Below are 22,926 nucleotides of genomic sequence, written 5' to 3' on the forward strand. Positions count from 1 at the left end.
ACTTAAAGGTTTATAATCTTTTAATCATGCATTGTTTTTGTACCTTTTTAAAAAAAAAAGTAACGTGGATGATTTGGGCGCTATAGCAATGTAGTTGTGTTATCTTTATAATTTGCTATGATATTCTATTTGTTTTGTCCTCTGCCTCATTTGGCAAGTGAACTGCAACATCCTATGTCACCTAAACTTCGATGAATACTGCTAGAAACCATTATTTATTCACAAAATGCTGGAGTAACTCAGCAGGTCAGGCAGCATCTCGCAAGAGAAGGAATGGGTGACCTGAGATGCTGCCTGACCCGCTGAGTTACTCCAGCATTTTGTGAATAAATACCTTCGATTTGTACCAGCATCTGCAGTTATTTTCTTATAAACCATTATTTACAGTTGTTTTGGTACCTGTAAAGTGGACTTGTATTATTGGTTACGACCAGCAGCAATGGTACTACTGTATTTGTTAATGTTTTGAAATGTTTATGCAAATTCTTGCAAAAATAAAAGTTTAAAATTTGAGTTGTCGACTAAAGCTGATGGGGTTTTTTTTGTTGCTATCATTGAAAATGGGTACAAGTGTCATTATTCAACACGGATTGGTGGCCGATCTCGATCATTCTCCACTCCTTTCGATTACAGTTTTCCCTCGGGCGTGACCCCTCTCCATTTTCAGGAAGGCCTGGGGCACCTCAGAAAATGGGAAGATCTGTTCAACGGCAGGTCGAATCTGAAACCACAGAGAGAGAGAGTACAAAGGAATTACCTCAGGCAATTATCCACCGCCTTGCCCCCCCCAACAAAATCATTGCACAATCAACAACAAACAGAAGGCACAGTTTAAGTCGGATGCTCTGTCTTTTATCATTGGCTGCGTGCAATACTTTCCTGAAACGGTGGTGTTTTTTTTTTAGATTTTAGCGATACAGCGCGGAAACAGGCCCTTCGGCCCACCGAGTCCGCGCCGCCCAGCGATCCCCAGACATTAACACTATCCTACACACACGAGGGACAATTTTTACATTTGCCCAGCCAATTAACCTACAAACCTGTACGTCTTTGGAGTGTGGGAGGAAACCGAAGATCTCGGAGAAAACCCACGCAGGTCACGGGGAGAACGTACAAACTCCGTACAGGCGGCGCCCGTAGTCAGGATCGAACCCGAATCTCCGGCGCTGCATTCACTAAGGCAGCAACTCTACCGCTGTGCCACTGTGGCGCCCTGTGGTGTTGTAGTTCCCGCTGCCTCACAGCGCCAGAGACCTAGGTTCAACCCTCGTCTCGGGTGCTGCCCGTGTGCGGAGTTTGCACGTTCTCCTTGTGGCCGCATGGACTTCCTCCGGTTTCTTCCCACGTCCCAATGACGTGCGGGTTTGTAGGTTAACTGGCCTCTGTACAACTGCCCCCTAGAATGTATAGGGTGGATGAGAAAGTGGGATAACCAAGCTAGTGAAAGGGTGATCGATAGGTCACCTATCATAGATTTACAGTGAGGGGGGAAAGATTTAATAGGAACCCAAGGAGTGACTTTTTTCACAAAAAGTACAGAACGAGCTTCCAGATGAGGCAGTTTAGTTAGGGACTATCCCAACGTTCAGACAGGTACATGGAAAGGACGTTTAGAGGGATGTGGGCCAATGGACTCGTGTAGATGGGACATGTTGGTCGGTGTGGGCAAGTTGGGCCGTGTGGCCTGTTTCCACGTTGTATCACGCTATGATAGGCAGCATGGACTCGGTGTAATTCTGAAACTAAAAAAAAGAAATGGTAACGAAAAATAAGATTAGGCGGGTTGAGGTGAAGGGTGTGTTCTGTCTGGGTTTTTATGTCCTAAAAGCAAAGTATTTCAGTCCAGTTTCTCATCATAGTAGGATGGTCACCTGTAACACAAGGTGGTGCTGCACTAATCCAGCTCACACCTGCCTCACTGCATGTTATGAATTCAACTGGCAAACAGCTGTGAACACTCTACCTTAGTTATTAAGTACTAAAGTGAGAATTGATATTCTGCGTGGCTCTACTGTCTTGCAGAGCCATCTAGCTACTAACGCCGTTACTCCACATATATTGAAATGGGAAATATTTTTTCACTTCATTTGTTGAACTGGAATTCTAATGTGGGTGGCGCAGCAGTGATATTTTGCTTGGGCAGCTTACAGTCCAACGGTATTGCTAAACATTCCCCCTCCCATTCCCACACTGACCATTCTGTACTGGGCCTCCTTTATTGTCAGAGTGAGGCCCAGCGCAAATTGGAGGAACAGCACCTCATATTTCGCTTGGGCAGCTTACACCGCAGCAGTATGAACACTGACTTCTCTAACTTCAAGTAACCCTTGCTTTCCCTCTCTCTCCACCCCCCCCTCCCCATCCCAGTTATCCCACCAGTCTCGCTGTCTCTGACATTTTATCTCTGTTTGCTTTGTTGTTCCCTTCTTCCAACTAACAATGATCTATTCTACATTGTCCTTGATCTCCATTCCCTTTGTCCTGTTTTCACACCTTACCCTTCCTAATCTATACATTTCCTTATCTATGTACCTCCCTTTCCTCTGACATCCTTGCGGCACGGTGGCACAGCGGTAGAGTTGCTGCCTTACAGCGAATGCAGCACAAGGAGACCCGGGTTCGATCCAGACTAAGGGCGCCGTCTGTACGGAGTTTGTACGTTCTCCCCGTGACCTGCACACCTTCCACACTCCAAAGACGTACAGGTTTGTGGGTAAATTAGCTTGGTAAATGTAAAAATTTTTAAAACATTCCCTAGTGGGTGTAGGATAGTGTTAATGTGCGGGGATCGCAGGTCGGCGCGGACCCGGTGGGCCGAAGGGCCAGTTTCCACGCTGTATCTCTAAAACTAAACTAAACAAAACCAATCTGAAGAAGGGTCTCGACCAAAAACATCACCCATTCCTTCTCTCCAGGGATGCTGCCTGTCCTGCTGAGTTATTCCAGCATTTTGTGTGTATCTCCTTCAATATAATTTAATAAAGGCAGCACAGCTGGTAGAGCTGCTGCCTCACAGTGCCAGACATCCGGTTGGATCCCTAACAGGAGGGCTGTCTGTGTGGAGTGTGTGCGATCTCCCCGTGACCACGAGGGTTTCCTTCCCCCTCCCAAAGACGTGCGGGTCCGTAGGTTAATTGGTTTCTGTAAATAGCCCCTAGTGTGTAGGGAGTGGGATACCATAGAGTTAGATATTAGCTCTTAGGGCTGACGGAATCAAGGGATATGGGGAGAAAGCAGCAACGGAGTACTGATTGTGGATGAATCAAGAGGATGATGGGTGTATGGAACGAGCTGCTAGAGGAGGTAGTTGAGACAAAGACCATAACATCTGAAAGACATTTGGAGGTACAAGGATGAGAGGGATAAGGGCCAAATGAGGGGAGGTGGGACTGTTTTGATGGGGCATGTTGGTCAGCTTGGGCAAGTTGGGCCAAGGGGCCTGTTTCCATGCTCTACGAGTCTATGACTTTTATCAAGTCACCCCTCCACCTCTGGCATTCCAGAGAAAACAAGCTACACTTGTCCAACCTTTTCATCAATACCCTTTAATCCAGGCATATTCTATGATTCCCTTCTTGTTCCATACATCCACCGCCCTCTGTAGTTCAATAACGTCCCATACTGGGAACAGCGCATTGCCTCTTACGATAATTACAGGGTGGTGGGGATTGTAAAACAAAGTATAAATCCTGATACAATGCACGACTTACCCTGTTCCAAGAATCTGCATGTTAACTGAACAAATAGGTAGCTTGGAATAGGTGCATGATGAAGTTGCAAAGATCTGTAGAGTTAACACGTGCCCCGCCTATTTCTAGAAGTTACCTTTCAAATATCTGAACAAATATATTGTGGATTCCAGAGGCAGAAAAAAGGTGTCATAGAATCTCACAGCGTGGAAACAGGTCCTTCGACCCCACTTGCCCGCACCGGCCGACATGTCCCATCTACACCAGTCCCATCTCGTGCCATCTGCGGTCACAGTGGCGCAGCGGTAGAATTACTGCCTCACAGCGAAGGCAGTGCCGGAGACCCGGGTTCAATCCCAACTGTGGGTGCTGTTTGTACGTTCTCCCCGTGACCTGCGTGGGTTTTCTCTCAGATCTTTGGTTTCCTCCCACACTCCAAAGACGTACAGGTTTGTAGGTTAATTGGCTTGGTAAATGTAAAAATTGTCCCCAGTGGGTGTAGGATAGTGTTAATGTGCGGGGATCACTGGGCGGCGCGGACCCGGTGGGCTGAAGGGCCCTTTTTTCCGCGCTGTATCTCTAAACTAAACTGAACCTACCCACGTTTGGCCCATCTATAACTCGTGTAACTAAAACTCTTGTTTGTTCGCTTGTTCCTGAACTACAGCCAAAGGAGGGGGGATGAGGAGGAGGGGGGAGTAGGAGGAGGGGAGAGGAGGGGGGGCGGGGGGAGGGAGGGAGGGAGGGAGGGAGGGAGGGAGGGAGGGAGGGAGGGAGGGGAGGGGAGGGGAGGGGAGGGGAGGGGAGGGGAGGGGAGAGGAGAGGAGAGGAGAGGAGAGGAGAGGAGAGGAGAGGGAGAGGGAGAGGGTGCTGTGCCAATGCAGGAGAGGTTTGGGCCCAACGGGTCCACTTGGTCTAGTATTCTTGTCCTATCTAAGTACCTGTCTATAGACACAAAAGCTGGAGTAACTCAGCGGGTCAGACAGCATCTCTGGAGAAAAGGACTAGGTGACGTTTCAGGTCAGTCTGAAGAAAAGTCTCGACACAAAACGTCACCTATTCCTTTTCTTCAGCGACGCTGCCTGCCACGCTGAGTTACTCCAGCTGTTTGTGTCTATCTTTGGTTTAAACCGGCATCTGCAGTTCCTTCCTACACGTACTTGTCTAAATGTTTCTTAAACGTCGTGATAGTCCCTGCCTCAACTACCTCCTCCGGCAGCCCGTTCTATACACCACCCACCCTTTGTGTTAAAAAGTTACCCCTCAGATTCCTATTAATTCTTCCCCCTCCTCACCTTAAACCTATCAATCTGGTTCTCAATCCCTTACTCTGGGCAAGAGATTCTGTGCGTTTACTCAACATTTTGTACACCTTATGTATTTTAGACAATAGACAATAGGTGCAGGAGGAGGCCATTCGGCACTTCGAGCCAGCACCGCCATTCAATGTGATCATGGCTGATCATTCTCAATCAGTACCCTGTTCCTGCCTTCTCCCCATACCCCCTGACTCCACTATCCTTAAGAGCTCTATCTAGCTCTCTCTTGAATGCATTCAGAGAATTGGCCTCCACTGCCTTCTGAGGCAGAGAATTCCACAGATTCACAACTCTCTGACTGAAAAAGTTTTTCCTCATCTCAGTTCTAAAAGTCTTCTATAGACTTTTATCTTTTATAGAGAAGGTCTGATATCACACAAAAAGCGGAAAAGATGCTCGAGAAGAGTTACGAGGATAGACACAAAACGCTGGAGTAACTCAGCGTGTCAGGCAACATCGTTGGAGAAAAGTAACGAGAAAAGTCTTTAGTTACGAGGATGTTGCCATGACTCGAGGCCTGAGCTCTGGGGAAAGGTTGGGCAGAGGTAGACACAACGTGCAGGAGCATCTCTAGAGAAAAGAACGGGTGACGTCTCAGGTCGTGACCCTTGGTTGGGCAGATTGGGACATTGAGTTGAGTTGAGTTTAGTTTATTGTCAAGTGTACCGAGGTACAGTGAAAAGCTTTTGTTGTGTGCTAACTAGTCAGCGGAAAGACGATACATGATTGCAATCGAGCCGTCCAGAGTGTACAGAGACATGATGAAGGGAATAACGTGAGTAAAGTTTAGTGCAAGATAAAGACAGTAGCCCGAGGGACATCAGAGCGCGAGGGAGGAGAGGGTGGTGTGAGAGTGGGGGGGGGGGGGGGCCTGAGAGGGGGGGTTGGAACACGAGAGAGGGGGTGCAAGTTGGGGGGTGTGAGAAGGGGCGAGAGAGGATGCGAGAGAGGGGGGGCAGGGGTAGGACGCGAGAGGGGGATTAACTGAGGAGGGGTGCCGAGGGGGGAACGCGAGAAAGTGCAACGCGAGAAGGTGGATTTGTTCAGCATCAATGTCCCATGGAGTTATGAGATGCTGTTCAACAAGGATAATATCGCCACCTACTGGCACAAGCAGTGAATGGACAACACACAGCAATGAATGAACAACACACATTGTCCCGCCCCGCCCCCCTGACATCAGTCTGAAGAAGGGTCTCGACCCGAAACGTCACCCATTCCTTCTCTCCTGAGATGCTGCCTGACCTGCTGAGTTACTCCAGCATTTTGTGAATAAATACCTTCGATTTGTACCAGCATCAGCAGTTATTTCCCCCCCCCCCCCCACCAAATCCTCCACTTGATCAACACTCTAATTGATGAAAAATCTTGTTTTAGTTTAGTTTAGCTCAGCTCTCCGAGGTTGTCCCGAGTGTGTAGGATTGGACTGGTGTATGGGGTCGATGTGAACTTGGTGGGCCGAAGGGCCTGTTTCATGGGGAAAGATTTAAACGTTTCACAGCGTTTAAGAAACATTTAGACAGGTACATGGATAGGACAGGTTTAGAGGGACAAGGGCCAAATGCAGGCAGGTGGGACTAGTGTAGATGGGACATATTAGCCGGTGTGGGCAAGTTGTGCTGAGAGGCCTGTTTCCACGCTGTAAGACTTTATGACTCTAACTAGTGTATGATCGATGTGTAGAAAAATAACTGCAGATGCTGGTACAAATCGAAGGTATCACAAAATGCTGGATTAACTCAGCAGGTCAGGCAGCATCTAGGAGAGAGGGAATGGGTGACGTTTCGGGTCAAGACCCTTCTTCAGACTGATGTCAGACGGGCGGGACAAAGAAAGGATATAGGTGGAGACAGGAAGACAGTGGAAGAACGGGGAAGGGGGATGTATGATCGATGGACGAAGTGGACTCTTAGAAACGTAGACAATAGGTGCAGGCATAGTCACCACTCTCTGGGTGAAAAAGGTTTTCCTCATCTCAATCTTAAGTGGCCTACCCATTATTCTTAATCTGTGACCCGTGGTTATGGACTCCTCCAACATCGAGAACATTTTTCCTACATCTAGCCTGTCCAAACCCTTAAGAATTGCACTTGTTTCTATAAGATCCCGTCTTATCCTTCTCAATTCCAGTGAATGTAAGTCGATCCATTCTTTCATCATATGTCAGTCCGGCCATCCCGGGAATTAACCTGGTGTACCGACGCTGCACTCCCTCAATAGCAAGAATGTCCTTCCTCAAATTAGGAGCCCAAAACTGCACACAATACTCCAGGTGTAGTCTCACCAAGGCCCTGTACAACTGTAGTAGGACCTCCGTGCTCCAATGCTCAAATCCTCTCGCAATGAAGGCCAACATGCCATTTGTTCTTCGCTACCTGCTGTACCTGCATGCTTACTTTCAGTGACTGATGTACAAGCACACCCAGGTCTCGTTACACCTCCCCTTTTCTTAATCTGACCCCATTCAGATAATAATCTGCCTTCTTGTTCTTGCCACCAAAGTGGATAACCTCACATTCATCCACATTACACTGCATCTGCCATGCATCCGCCCACTCACCCAACATGTCCAAGTCACCCTGCAGCCTCATAGCATCCTCCTCGCAGCTCACACTGCCACCCAGCTTAGTGTCATCCGCAAACTTGGAGATGTTACATTTAATTCCTTTGTCTAAATCATTAATATATATTGTAAATAACTGGGGTCCCAGCACTGAGCCTTGCACCACCCCACTAGTCACTGCCTGCCATTCTGAAAAGGACCCGTTAATTCCTACTCTTTGCTTCCAGTCTGCCAACCAGTTCTCAATCCATGTCAATACCCTATCCCCAATACCATGTGCTCTAATTTTGCACACTAATCTCTTGTGTGAGACCTTGTCAATGGCTTTTTGAAAGTCTAGATGCACCACATCCACCGGCTCTCCCCTGTCAATTTTCCTAGGTACATCCTCAAAATCTGCCCAACCAGTTCTCAATCCATCTCAATACCCTACCCCCAATACCATGTGCTCTAATTTTGCACATTAATCTCTTATGTGGGACCTTGTCAAAGGCTTTTTGAAAGTCCAGATGCACCACATCCACTTGCTCTCCCTAATCCGTTCTACTTGTTAAATCCTAAAAAAATTCCAGAAGATTAGTCAAGCATGATTTCCCCTTCCTTCATAAATGCATGCTGACTTTGACCGATCCTAGTCACTGCTTTCCAAATGCAGAGTCTCAGTAACTCAGTGGGCCAAAGGGACTGTGTCCACACTGTATCTCTGAACAAAACTACAAACTAAACACTGCCATCAGAATCCATGAGAACTTGTGTATGGGTGATCGATGGTTGGCATGGACTGGGTGGACCGAAGGGCCTGTTTCCATGCTGTATCTCTAGTCTAAACTAACAGAGAATACAACTCCGATTCATGCCAGGTTTCTAACTGCATCAGGACAACTGGCTGGAGATAGCAACAAGACAGTGGTATATTTCACTTCTGCTGCTTCTAATCCAATTTTTATTTAGATGTTTAGAAGGATGAAGGAAGACCTCATTGGAACTTACCGAATGGTGAAAGGTCTCGATAGAGTGGATGTGGAGAGGATGTTTCCCACTATTGCGAGAGTCAAGGACCTCAGAATAAAAGTACGTGCCATTAGAAAGGACTTGGAGGGATTTATTTAGTCAGAGGGTGATGAATCTGTGGAATTAATTGCCATAGAAGGCGGGAGAATGGGGTTAAGGGGTAAAGATAGATCAGCCATGATTAAATGGTGGAGTGGACTTGATGGGCCAAATGCTGCTCCTATGACCTAAGAACTGGTAAGATTATGAGAGGAATAGATAAGGTGGACAATCAGAACCCATTTTTCCAAGTTTTTAGGTGGGGGGAGCAAAGTTTAAAAGGTTGTGAAGTGCAGATTTTGTTTTACACAGAGGGTGGTGTTTTCGTGAGGTGTTGGAGTGCAGGTACGATAGTGGTGTTTGTTAAAACTTTTGAATAACCACTTGGATTTGCAGGGAATGGAGGGATATGGATATTTAAAAATAAAATGGATATTGTTAAGGTGGAGATTGACAGATTCTTGATCGTGCGGGTGTCAGGAGTTACGGGGAGAAGGCAGGAGGATGGGGTTAGGAGGGGAGATCGATCAGCTATGAATTAATGGCGTAGTAGACTTCATCGGCCGAATGGCCTAATTCTGCTCCTATCAATTATGAACTTATGATCACCCGTTCACACTATTTATTCTATTACACAAGTATTATCCCATTTTCTCATCCACTCCCTGCACTTTAGGGCGGTCACGGTGGCGCAGCGGTAGAGTTACTGCCTTACAGCAGATGCAGTGCCGGAGGCCCGGGTTCCATCCCGACTACGGGTGCTGTCTGTACGGAGTTTGTACGTTCTCCCCGTGACCTGCGTGGGTTCTCTCCAAGATTTTCGGTTTCCTCCCACACTCCTCAAAGACGAACAGGCACGTAGGTTAATTGGCTTGGTAAATGTCCCTAGTGGGTATAGGATAGTGTTAATGTGCGGGCATCGCTGGTCGGCGCGGACACCAATAAACGCCACGGGGCCGAAAGGGCCTGTTTCCACGCTGGAATTTAGAAGGATGAGGGGGGCTCTTATTGAAACATATAAGATAATTAGGGGATTGGACACATTAGAGGCAGGAAACATGTTCCCAATGTTGGGGGAGTCCAGAACAAGGGGCCACAGTTTAAGGATAAGGGGTAGGCCATTTAGAACGGAGATGAGGAAGAACTTTTTCAGTCAGAGAGTGGTGAAGGTGTGGAATTCTCTGCCTCAGAAGGCAGTGGAGGCCAGTTCGTTGGATGCTTTCAAGAGAGAGCTGGATAGAGCTCTTAAGGATAGCGGAGTGAGGGGGTATGGGGAGAAGGCAGGAACGGGGTACTGATTGAGAGTGATCAGCCATGATCGCATTGAATGGCGGTGCTGGCTCGAAGGGCTGAATGGCCTACTCCTGCACCTATTGTCTATTGTCTATTGTCTATTTCTAAACTAAACTAAACTCGATATACACTTGATGGGCCAAATGGCCTAATTGTGCTCATGGAACCTATGAACTTATGATTCATTATACTGACTCACAGAATAGTTTACAAAACACTGTACAGGCCGAGTAAACACACAGAGCCCGGGAGCGGGCATTTATATCCACAACGGAAATGCGATCGGATACAAAGGGAGACGACACTCGGCTGAAATGCTGGCTCTAGTCAGTTATGCAATTATTCATCAAATTTTCCCCTTCACTGATGGATGTTAATGCAATTATGCAATGCGGAGGGGTTTTGAAACTGCTGAATGGAATAGTCGCTGCATTTGTATCTCACGCAGCCAGTTTCTCTTGGCACCAAACATTCAGTGCCATCATCTTCCATTGTCCTGGTCTTACGAGGATTTAACCAAACTGAAAACTCTCCAGTCAATTGATGGAAGTTGGGAGGATGACAGTGAGTGGGTGTGGGCTCACAGAGCCTGAAAGATCAGAGAAAAGTACAGAAGATAGACACAGAGTGCTGGAGTAACTCAGCGGGTCAGGCAGCATCTCTGGAGAGAAGGAACGGGTGACGTTTCAGCTCGAGATCCTTCTTCAGACTGAATCTGAGTGAATTCAGAGCGAGTCTGAAGAAGGATCTCGACCCGAAACTCCACCTATTCCTTCTCTCCAGAGATTTTGTGTCTATCTTTGGTTTAAACCAGCATCTGCAGTTCCTTCATACACATAGAAAGGCACAGCGTAGGTACAGTCAACAATGTCCGTGTAGAGCATAACACCAATAAACTAAACTAATAAGAGTCGAGTCACACAGTGTGGAAACTGGCCTTTTGGCCCAACTTGCCCACAACAACCAACATGCCCCATCTACACTAGTCCCACCTGGCTGCCTTTGGCCCATATCCCTCTAAACCTTTCCTATCCATGTACCTGTCCAAATGTTTCTTAAACGTTGCAAAAGTCCCTGCCTCTACTACCTCCTCTGGCATCTTGTTCCATGCACCCACCACTCTTTGCATGAAAAAGTTACCCCTTGGGTTCCTATTAAATCTTTTCCCCTTCACCTTAAACCTATGTCCTCTGGTCCTGGGAGCACCCGAAAGGAAACCCACACAGGTCATGGGGAGAACGTACAAAACTCCGTACAGACAGCGCCCCGCAGTCGAGAAGGAATCCGGGTCTCGGGCGCTGTGAGGCAGCAACTCTACCGCTGAGCCGCCCGTGTCACCAACGGTGATCTGTTGGACAACGGATTTACCAATGGAAAAGTGCGTCTGATTTTATACAATGGGGTATTGATTCCCTTCATGCTATCTCACCTTCCTCGCATCCACAAGTTCCGTGATTTCATCCAAAGACGGGCCGCTCGGTGTAAACATGGCCCAGCGATAGTGAACGCCTTTGCTCAGGTGCTGCAATGACGATGAACAGAAAAAAAATGTGTTATAACGACACAGTCCCACAAATTATCCACAGGAACAATACTTCAAAAACCTGTCAGGACATTTATGGCACCTAGGCCTTCATTTTCAGCACATTGGCCTTCATCAGTCAGAGAGGATTGAGGAGAGAGGTTGGGAGGTCATGTCGCAGTTATACAAGACGTTGGTGAGGCCACATTTGGAGTATTGTGTTCAGTTTTGGTCACCATGTTATAGGAAAGATGATGCCAAGCTGGAAAGGGTGCAGAGAAGATTTACGAGGATGTTGCCTGGACTAGAGGGGGAGGTTGAGTAGGCTGGGTCTCTATTCCATGGAGCACAGGAGGATGAGGGCAGATCTTATAGAGGTGTATAAAATCAGGAGAGGCATAGATCAAGTAGATCCACAGAGTCTCTTGCTCAAAGTAGAGGAATCGAGGACCAGAGGACATAAATTTAAGGTGAACGGGAAAAGATTTAATAGGAATCAGAGGGGTAACTTTTTCACACAGAGGGTGGTGGTTGTATGGAACAAGCTGCCAGAGGATGTAGTTGAGGCTGGGACTATCCCAACGTTTAAGAAACAGTTAGACGGGTACATAGATAGGACTGGTTTAGAGAGATAATGGGCCAAACGCAGGCAGGTGGGACTAGTGTTAGACAATAGACAATAGGTATAGGAGGAGGCCATTCGGCCCTTCGAGCCAGCACCGCTATTCAATGTGATCATGGCTGATCATTCTCAATCAGTACCCGTCCCCGTCCCTGCCTTCTCCCCATACCCCCTGACTCCGCTATCCTTAAGAGCTCTATCTAGCTCTCTCTTGAATGCATTCAGAGAATTGGCCTCCAGAGGCTCGACAGCCCACCGAATCCACTCTGACCTTCGATCACCGCGTACACTAATTCCCTGTTACCCCACTTCCCACCCTACACACTGAGGGCAATTTACAGAAGCCAATTAACCTACAAACCCGTACGTCTTTGGAGTGTGGGAGGAAACCGGAGCACCCGGAGAAAACCCACACGGGTCAAAGGGGAGCCATGACATAGTACGGTTCTTAGGGTCGAGTGGTCTATCTTGCTCCTCTAGTATCTTACCGTACATGGGATCGAATTTGTGTGTCTGACGCTGTGAGACGGCAGCTCTACCGCTCTCCTCAGTGCTCTTTGTCTCCTATTCATAACTTTAAAATGAGCAAGATGGTTCTCCAGAGACAATGGAATAAACGACACCAAGTCATAGAGCACGGAAACAGGCCCTTCAGATCAGGAAGATGAGGGGGTGATCTTTTGGGTGTACAAAATCATGAGAGGAATAGATTGGATAAATGCACAGTCTTTTGCCCAGAGTAGGGGAATCGAGATCCAGAGGACATATGTTTAAGGTGAGGGGGGAAAAGATTTAATAGAAACCTGAGGGGTAACCTTTTTTTCCACAAAGGGTGATGGGTGTATGGAACAAGCTGTCGGAGGAAGTGGTTGAGGAAGTTACTATTTGCAACGTTTAAGAAACAATTAGACACGTGCATGGATAGGACTGGTTTAGAGCAATATGGGCCAAACGCAGGGAAGTGCGACTAGTGTAGATGGGACATGTTGGCCTGTGTGGGCAAGTTGGGCCAAAGCAAAGATACTAGAGGAGCAAGATAGACCACTCGACCCTAAGAACCGTACTATGTCATGGCGCTATTTTAGTAGGCAGAAACTTGCAGAAACATTTTAAAAGAAAAATAACAAAAATCTGTGAATTGATAGATGAGATATATTCTGCATTTTTATGGTATCATCACACATACTGTTCCCCCAAAACACAGATTACACTGCGAGAGGCATAGCGAATGGCGGGTTTTGCCTACTGAAATGGCGGACGTTATGCTCCTTTGCGTACTACACTTCAGTATAGGCGATTTTGACGGAGTGGTTCATCTTGCTCCTCTAGTATCTTTGGGCCAAAGGTCCTGTTGCCACACTGTAAGACTCTATGACTATCAACTCGTTCATTCCGACCAAGATGCTCCTTCTAAACTAATCCCGCTTATCTGCGCTTGGCCCATATCCTTCCAAACCTTTCCTATCCATGAAACAAGTAAGCAAAGCCTCTGATTTACTGAGGACTCTGTTCTATACTCCTCCAAATAATTACAGCAACAAATGACTTCATAAAAGCATTAAACAAAGAGTCTAAATTGTTGAGAAAAAAAAAGACACAAAGTACTGGAGTAACTCAGCAGGTCAGGTGGCAGACCTGGAGAACGTGGAGAGGTGACGTTTCGGGTCGGGTCAGAACCCTTCTTCGGCCTTCCCCGACCCTCCCCCCCCCCCCCCCCCCCCCCCCCCCCCACCTAAATTGATGTGTTCAGTTAGCCGTCAAAATACTTCCCTTCCATCACTTCCATTAAAGTTGGAACATTCTGCTCCACTAAACGCACTACTTGTGTGCACTGGTGTTCTTCTTTCATTTCTGGCACATAGGAACATTACAGCCTGTCCTTATTAACAGCAGCCAAACATAAAACAATAGAAATAGCAGCAGGAGCAGCCTTACACACTTCCCCACTTCATCATTTCATAGTCAGAGTCAATAGACAATAGACAATAGGTGCAGGAGGAGGCCATTCGGCCCTTCGAGCCTGCACCGCCATTCAATATGATCATGGCTGATCATCCAACTCAGTATCCCGTACCTGCATTCTCTCCATACCCCCTGATCCCTTTAGCCACAAGGGCCACATCTAACTCCCTCTTAAATATAGCCAATGAACTGGCCTCAACTACCTTCTGTGGCAGAGAATTCCACAGATTCACCACTCTCTGTGTGAAAAAACAACTTTCTCATCTCGGTCCTAAAAGACTTCCCCCTTATCCTTAAACTGTGACCCCTTGTTCTGGACTTCCCCAACATCGGGAACAATCTTCCTGCATCTAGCCTGTCCAACCCCTGAAGAATTTTGTAAGTTTCTATAAGATCCATATAGTAACATACAGCACAGAGACAGGCCCTTCGGCCCAACTTGTCCACAGTGACCAACATGTCCCATCTACAGTAGTCCCACCTGCCTGCGTTTAGCCCGTATTCCTCTGAACCCGTCCTATGCATGTACCTGTCTATCTGCTCCTGAAATGTTGCGATCGTCCCTGCCTCAACTACCTCCTGATGTTTTTCCATATTTTCCTCACAGCACAACAGATGCTTGACTTTGTAGCATCAGCATATCAACAACCACAGTATAGTTTAGTTTAGAGATACAGCGCGGACACAGGCCATTCGGCCCGTGCCGACCAGCGATCCCTGTACACTAACACTATCCTACACCACTGGAGACAAATTACAATCTTTACCACAGCCAATTAGGCTACAACCCTGTACGTCTTTGGAGTGTGGGAAGAAACCGGAGCACCCGGAGAAAACCCACGCAGGTTATGGGGAGAACATACAGACGGCACCCGTAGTCAGGATCAAACCCGGGTCTCCGGCGCTGTGAGGCAGGCAGCGGCTCTACCATCCGCGCCACCGAGCTGTCCTTGTCGGTAACATATGACAATTAAAAACTCTTCACTCTTGACTCATCCAAGTCTTAGTTTAGTTTAGAGATACCGTGGGGAAACAGGTCCTTCAGCACACTTACAGAGGCCAATTAACCTGTAAACCTGCACGACTTTGGAATATGGGAGGAAACCAGATCACACAGGGAAAACCCACGCAGTCACAGGGAGAACGCACAAACTCTGCACAGGCAGCATCCGTAGTCAGGATCAAACCCGGTGCTGTAAGGCAGCAACTCTACCGCTGCGCCACCATGCCACCCCAAATCACTGAAATAATCAGAAATACATCACCACACAAACACTCTCCCATGACATGCCACTGCTAAACAAGCACAACCCACCTGGGACATTGCCAACTTACCATCCCTATCTTCCCAGTTGACTCAGCTGACTAATAGGACCAGTTGTATCTAAAGAGAAAGACCGTGCCAACATTGTAGAAAATTAAGCTCCAGCAATTAACTTCTTTATCTTCACTGCCTTCTCTTTCAGCAGTCCCTCAGGATTGAGGATGACTGTTTCCTGGGCTGGCGTGCGGGTTTGTATGTTAATTGGCCTCTGTAAATTGCCCCGAGTGCATAGGGAGTGGATGAGAAAACGTGGGATAACATAGATCTAGTGTTCACATATCATAGAGTCATGGAGCGTGGAAACAGGCCCTTCGGTCCAACTTGCCCACACTGACCAACATGTCACATCTTCACTCGTCCCACCTGCCTGCGTTTGGTCCATATCCCTCCAAATCTATCCTATCCATGTACCTGTCTAAATATTTCTTAACGTTATGATAGAACCTGGCGCAACTACCTCCTCCGGCAGCTCGTTCCATAGACCCACCATCCTTTGTATAAAAAAGTTACCCCTCAGATTCCTATTAAATCTTCCCCATATGGCCTTTATCATTTGTACTCTGGTTCTCAATTCCTCTACTCTGGGCAAGAGACTGCCTTTTCCCGAAGGAAGGAATAGAGTCTGAGCCAGCTCAACCTCTCCCCTTTGCCCAGGCCCTCGAGTCCTGGCAACATCCTCGTAAATCTTCTCTGCAACCATTCCAGCTCGACAACGTCTTTCCTATAACACGGTGCCCAGAACTGGACACAATACTCTAAATGCAGCCTCACTAACATCTTCTACGACTGCAACATGACCTCCCGACTTCTATACTTTATACTCAACATCACTTGTAGAATCAAGGAACTGCAGATGCTGGTTTACACAAAAGAACACAAAGTGCTGGAGTAACTCAGCATCAATCAGCATCTCTGAAGATCATGGATAAGTGACGTTTTGAGTCAGGACCTTTCTTCAGACCTGAAGGGGGGAACAGAGAACAAAGAGACTCCAGTAGACAATAGGCAATAGGTGCAGGAGTAGGCCATTCGGCCCTTTGAGCCAGCACCGCCATTCAATGTGATCATGGCTGATCATTCTCAATCAGTACCCCGTTCCTGCCTTCTCCCCATACCCCCTGACTCCGCTATCCTTAAGGGCTCTATCTAGCTCTCTCTTGAATGCATTCAGAGAATTGGCCTCCGCTGCCTTCTGAGGCAGAGAATTCCACAGATTTACAACTCTCTGACTGAAAAAGTTTTTCCTCATCTCCATTCTAAATGGCCTACCCCTTATTCTTAAACTGTGGCCCCTCGTTCTGGACTCCCCCAACATTGGGAACATGTTTCCTGCCTCTAACGTGTCCAACCCCTTAATAATCTTATATGTTTCGATAAGATCCCCTCTCATCCTTGTAAATTCCAGTGTATACAAGCCTAGTCGCTCCAGTCTTTCAACATACGACAGTCCTGCCATTCCGGGAATTAACCTAGTAAACCTACACTGCACGCCCTCAATAGCACTTCAGCACTCAATAGTGCTTCATCACCTATCGCTTGCCAGGTTTTGTTACACCCCCACGCCTTTCCCAGCTTTCTTCCTACTACGATTGGATGTTTGACGTAGACTCAGTGGGCCAAAGGGCCTGTTTTCATGATGCATCAATCAATTAAACCTCATTGCAGTGTTTGCATCATTTGCCAGTGTGGAAGCACAGCCACCAGATGGCGCTGCTGGTATAGCTGCTGCCTCACATCGCCAGAGACCCAGGTTCGATCCTGACCTGGGACGCTGTCTGTGCGGAGTGTGCACGTTCTCCCTGTGACAGCGTGGGTTATTTCGGTTTCCTCCGATTTCCTCCCACGTCCCAAAGATATTTGGATTGGGAGGCAAACTGGCTGTGATAATTTACACCTAGTATGCGGGTGAATGGAAGAATCCGGGGAGGCTAGTTGATGAAAATGTGGGGGAGAGAATGACATTCATGCAGGATTAGTGCAAATGGTGTGTGATGGTCGGTGTGGCCTCGGTGGGGCGAAAGGCCCATGTTGTACGACTCCATGACATCTATGTAAGCTACTATTTATAAAATAGATTGTAGACTTAGAAACATAGAAAATAGGTGCAGGAGGAGGCCATTTGGCCCCTTGAACCTTTGTGATCATGGCTGATCATCCATAATCAGTAACCCGTGCCTGCCTTCTTCCCATATCCCTTGATTCCACTAACCCCTAGAGCTCTATCTAACTCTCTTTTAAATTCATCCAGTGAATTGGCCTCCACTGCCCTCTGTGGCAGAGAATTCCACAAATTCATAACTCTCTGGCTGAAAAAGGTATTTCTCACCTTAGTTTTAAATGGCCTCCCCGTTATTCTTAGACTGTGACCTCCTGGTTCTGCACTCCCCCAACATTGGGAACATTTTTCCTGCATCTGGCTAGTCCAGTCCTTTTATAATTTTATACATTTCTATAAGATCCCCTCTCGTCCTTCTAAATTCCAGTGAATACAAGCCCAGTCTTTCCAATCTTTCCTCGTGGCAGTTCCGCCATCCCGGGGATTAACCTGGTGAACCTACGCTGCACTGCCTCAATAGCAAGGATGTCCTTCCTCAAATTAGACCAAAACTGTGCACAATATGCAAACTAGATGGGCCGAATGGCCTAATTCTGCTTCTACATCATGAAATACTCAAATAATCAAATTGGGCGACATGGTGCAGCGGTCGAGCTGCTGCCTCACAGCACTAAAGACCCGGGTTTGATCCTGACTACGTGTGCTGTCTGTAAGGAGTTTGTACGTTCTCCCCGTGACCGTGTAGGTTGTCACCTAGTGCTCCGGTTTCCTCCCACACATGGTCGCAGGGCCTGGACTTACCATCTCGGAGGCTTCGGCCGTGGGCCCTGCAGACCGCAACATCGGGAGTTCGCAGGTCCCTGGCTGGCGACCGGCTTTCGGGAGCTCCAGCCGTAGCAGCTTCGACCGCCCCGAAGCGCGAGGTTTGATTGACCCGCTCGCAGGCCCCTCATCGCCCTGCGTGGCCTGGTCGCGGCACTTTCCATCGCCCGGTGGGGGCTCAGGACCTTCATCGGCCTGCTCGGCTCGGCCCTGGGACTTTCCATCGCCCGGTGGGGGCTTCAAGAGTTGGGAGCCTCGATCGTCTCGTGGCACCACGGGAGAAGAATGAGGAGGAGATAAGACTTTTCTTTGCCTTCCATCACAGTGAGGGTGTACCTGGAGCAATCACTGTGATGGCTGTTTGTGTTAAAAATTGTAATTGTGTGTCTTGTGTTCTCTATTGTCTACTGCCGGACCCTGACGTGAGAGGACGCTGGCGCTATTTGTTCGCCGCTTCTCCGTCAGGACAGTTCGTTTGTTTGTTTTTATGTCTTGACTGTTTTGTAATGCGTCTTTGAGCATTTGGAAAAGCGCTATTAAAAAAAAATGTTTATTATTATATTATTATTATTATAAAGACGTGCAAAGGTTTGTAGATTCATTTGGCTTCAGAAAAAACTGTAAATCGTCCCTTCGTCTGTAGGATAGTGTTAGTGTGCGGGGATCGCTGGTCGGTGCGGACACGGTGGGCCGAATGGTCTGTTTCCACACTGGACGACAGGGTCAAGATCTGTCACGGGGAGAACGTCCAAAATGGAAACCGGATCCCTGGGGCAGTGAGTCAGCAATTCCACCAGCGGCAGTACTGTGTCCCTAACTACATCTGCTCCGTATGCCCCACAGCATCTCACAGCCAATTAAATGCTGTTGAAGTGTGGTCACAGTGCCATAGCCTCAGAATAAAACGATGTGCCTTTAGAAAGAAGATGAGGAATTTCCTTAGTCAGAGGGTGGTGAATCTGTGGAATTCATTGCCACAGAAGGCTGTGGAGGCCAAATCATTAAATACTTTTAAGGCGGAGATTGACTGATTCTTGATTAGTACGGGTGTCAGGGGTTGTGGGGGAGAAGGCAGGAGAATGGGGTTGAGAGGGAGAGATAGATCAGCCATGTTTGAATGGCGGAGTAGACTTGATGAGCCGAATGGCCTAATTCTGTGTCTATGACATGAATTTAACCCTATTTGTTACCTGATTTCCCTCATGTTAAACAGGCCCTCGGGAGAGGATAGAAGGGAGTCAGGGGTCTCCTTCAAAATTATTTAATAAAGGCGGCACGATGGCGCAGATGGTAGAGCTGTTGCCTCACAGCACCAGACATCCGGTTCGATCCCTACCTCGGGTGCTGCCTGTCAGGTCGGTGACAACTCTGGACGCCAAGGCATTGCTTTTTTTAAAGTGGAGATCGATAGGTTCTTGATCAGTAGGAGTGTCAAAGGTTATGAGGAGAAGGCAGGAGAATGGGGTTGAGAGGGAAAGATAGATCAGCCATGATTGAATGGCGGGGTAGACTTGATGGGCCGAATCGTGTAATTCTGCTCCTTGAACTTATGAATTTATGATCAGTATAGATTATGTTTTCATGGCATTGGTTTAGTTTATTAGTTTGGAGATACAGCACGGCAACAAGCCCTTTCGGCCCACCGGGTCCGCGCCGACCCACGATCCCCTCACATTAACACACTACCCTATACCCACTCGGGAGAATTTTTACATTTACCAAGCCAATTAACCTACAAACCTGTACATCTTTGGAGTGTGGGAGACAATAGACAATAGGTGCAGGAGTAGGCCATTTGGCCCTTCGAGCCAGCACCGCCATTCAATGTGATCATGGCTGATCATTCTCAATCAGTACCCCGTTCCTGCCTTCTCCCCATACCCCCTGACTCCGCTATCCTTAGGAGCTCTATCCAGCTCTCTCTTGAATGCATTCAGAGAATTGGCCTCCTTGGAATCCGAAGATCTCGGAGAAAACAGACGCAGGTCAGGGGGAGAACGTGCAAACTCCGTACAGACGGCGCCCGTCGTCGGGATGGAACCCGGGTCTCCGGCGCTGCATTCGCGGCAAGGCGGCAACTCTACAGCTGCGCCACCCTGCACTGGTGAGAGACATTTTTCCAAAAGTAGTTTTACCTTGAGAACTTTGCTGCCTATGGTGGCCCCTGATCGAAACAGTCCATCAGCGACTCCCAGCCTATCCACATTGAACAGGAACGGTGTCACTAAGGTCACGTAGGTAGCTCCAGACCATGGCTTCAGCCAGCTCAGGGCCCAGTCCTCTGTGTGCCCTCCCACGGTATCCAGGATAAAATCAAACCTGCACAAGAGAGGAATGGCTTTGTTTGGGAAGGAACTGCAGGTGCTGCATTACACTGAAGACAGACGCAAAATGCTGGATTAACTCAGCGGGTCAGACAGCATCTCTGGAGAAAAGGAATAGGTGACGTTTCAGGTCGATACCCAAAATGTCACCTACCGTATTCCTTTTCTCCAGAGATGCCACCTGACCCGCTGAGTTACTCCAGCATTTTGCGTCTATCAATGGTTTAAGTTTAGTTAAATTTAGTGCTGGGTGAACCGAGATACAGTGAAAAGGTTTTTTGTGAAAAGCATGCGGAATGACTATCCATTACTACAATCGAGTCGTCAACAGTGTACAGATACAAGAGAAAGGGAATAATGTTTGGTGCAAGATAAAACCCAGTAAAGTCCAATTAAAGATAATCTGACGGTCTCCAACAAAGCAGACGGTAGCTCAGGACCAGCCTCTAGTTGGTGATGGGATGGTTCAGTGCCTGATAACAGGTTATTATAATCCTGGCAAGGCCCATCTACAAATTGAAGGCAACAGAATTAGTTTCAGATTCATGGGAGTGTCTGCCTGTGGCATTGTGGAGTGGGTGTAGATATATTTATATAAGTTTATGTATATGTATATACATACATATATATATATATATACACACATGCACATAAACTATTCATATCTATCATATATATATTATTATATACACACATACTCACTCCATATATCTATAAACATATTTGTTATTATATAAATATGTAAATTAACTTTTTGGTGTTTATTATGGGTTTTTTAGAGTACTATGTGTTGTGCCACTGCAAGTAAGAATGGAGACACAAAATGCTGGAGTAACTCAGCGGGTCAGGCAGCATCTCGGGAGAGAAGGAATGGGTGACGTTTCGGGTCGAGACCCTTCTTCAGACTGATGTCGGGGTGGGGGCGGGACAGAGATAGGATGTAGTCGGAGACAGGAAGACTGGTGGGAGAACTGGGAAGGGGGAGGGGATAGCGAGGGAAAGCAGGGACTATCTGAAGTCAATGTTCATACCGTTGGGGTGTAAACTACCCAAGCAAAATATGAGGCGCTGTTCCTCCAATTTGCGCTGGGCTTCACTCTGACAATGGTGGAGGCCCAGGACAGAAAGGTCTGATTGGGAATGGGAGGGGAAGTTGAAGTGCTGAGCCACCGGGAGATCAGGTTGGTTAAGACGGACTGAGCGAGGGTGTTCAGCGAAACGATCGCCGAGCCTGCGCTTGGTCTCGCCGCTGTAGAGAGGTTGACACCTAGAACAGCGGATACAGTAGCTGAGGTTGGAGGAGGTGCAGGTGAACATCTGCCTCACCTGGAAAGACTGTTTGGGTCCGTGGATGGAGTGGAGGGGGGAGGTAAAGGGACAGGTGTTGTATCTCCTGTGGTTGCAGGGGAAAGTGCCTGGGGAGGGGGTGGTTTGGGTGGGAAGGGACGAGTTGACCAGGGTAAGAATGTCATTGTTCTGTTTCGGGGCAGATGATAATAAAACACACTTGAGCACACTGACCGAAGAGGCACGCTTGGAAGGTGGTCAGAAACAAGTCACGGGTTTTTGAGTTCCCGTTCGCCACGGCACGACTTACGGTTGCAGATCTTTCAGCTGCCCCTCCACACTCCGAGCTTGATAATCGACAAGGTGATCCGCTCCCAAGTCTCTCAGGAACGAGCAAGCATCTGCTGAGCAGGTGGTGGTCACGTGGGCACCCCAGGCTTTCAGAAGCTGCACAGGAGGAAAAGTCCAGTGGAGTTTAGAAGGATGAGGGGGGACATCATTGAAACGTACAGCATAGTAATAGGCTTGTTAGAGTGAATGTGGAGAGAATGTTCCACCAGTGGGAGAGTCTAGGACCAGAGGTCACAGCCTTAGGAAGGAGATGAGGTGACATTTCTTTCATCAGAGGGCAGTGAATCTGTGGAACTCATTGCCACAGATGGCTGTGCAGACCAAGTCAATGGATATTTTTAAGGCAGAGATAGATAGATTTTTGATCAGTACAGGTGTCTGTGCAGAGGTTATAGGGAGAAGGCAGGAGAATGGGGTTAGGAGGGAGAGATAGATCAGCCATGATTGAATGGCGGAGTAGACTTGATGGGCCGAATGGCCCAATTCTACTCCTATCACTTATGACCTTATGAGGTGATTAGACCTGCCACTGTGTACGCAGTCACAGCTAGAGGTTTGGTTACGATTACAATTTTAGTTTAGTTTCATTTAGAGACACAGCGAGGAAATAGGTCCTTCGGCCCACCGAGCCCACGCCAACCAGCGATCCCGGTAAACTACCATTACCCTACACACACTACGGACAACTCACAGAAGCCAATTAACCTACAATCCTGCACATTTCTGGAGCGTGGGAGGAAAC

At 47.7% G+C, this 22,926-nt stretch overlaps 1 protein-coding gene across 1 annotated transcript in view; it reads right to left on the reverse strand.

Annotated features, from left to right (window-relative positions):
• Nucleotides 1-280: 280 nt before the first annotated feature.
• The window catches only part of rtn4ip1 (reticulon 4 interacting protein 1), a 45,329-nt gene continuing 22,683 nt past the window's right edge, over nt 281-22,926 (reverse strand). Inside the window, exons 6-9 of the mRNA XM_078399856.1 lie at nt 22,144-22,280; nt 20,358-20,541; nt 11,344-11,436; nt 281-721 (exon numbers count right to left, since the gene is read on the reverse strand). Of these exons, the coding sequence (XP_078255982.1) occupies nt 608-721; nt 11,344-11,436; nt 20,358-20,541; nt 22,144-22,280 (528 nt within the window). The 3' untranslated portion in view covers nt 281-607. The remainder of the gene's footprint in view (nt 722-11,343; nt 11,437-20,357; nt 20,542-22,143; nt 22,281-22,926) is intronic.

Source organism: Rhinoraja longicauda, chromosome 5 (genome assembly GCF_053455715.1).
Source record: "Rhinoraja longicauda isolate Sanriku21f chromosome 5, sRhiLon1.1, whole genome shotgun sequence".
Taxonomy (NCBI): Eukaryota; Metazoa; Chordata; class Chondrichthyes; order Rajiformes; family Arhynchobatidae; genus Rhinoraja; species Rhinoraja longicauda.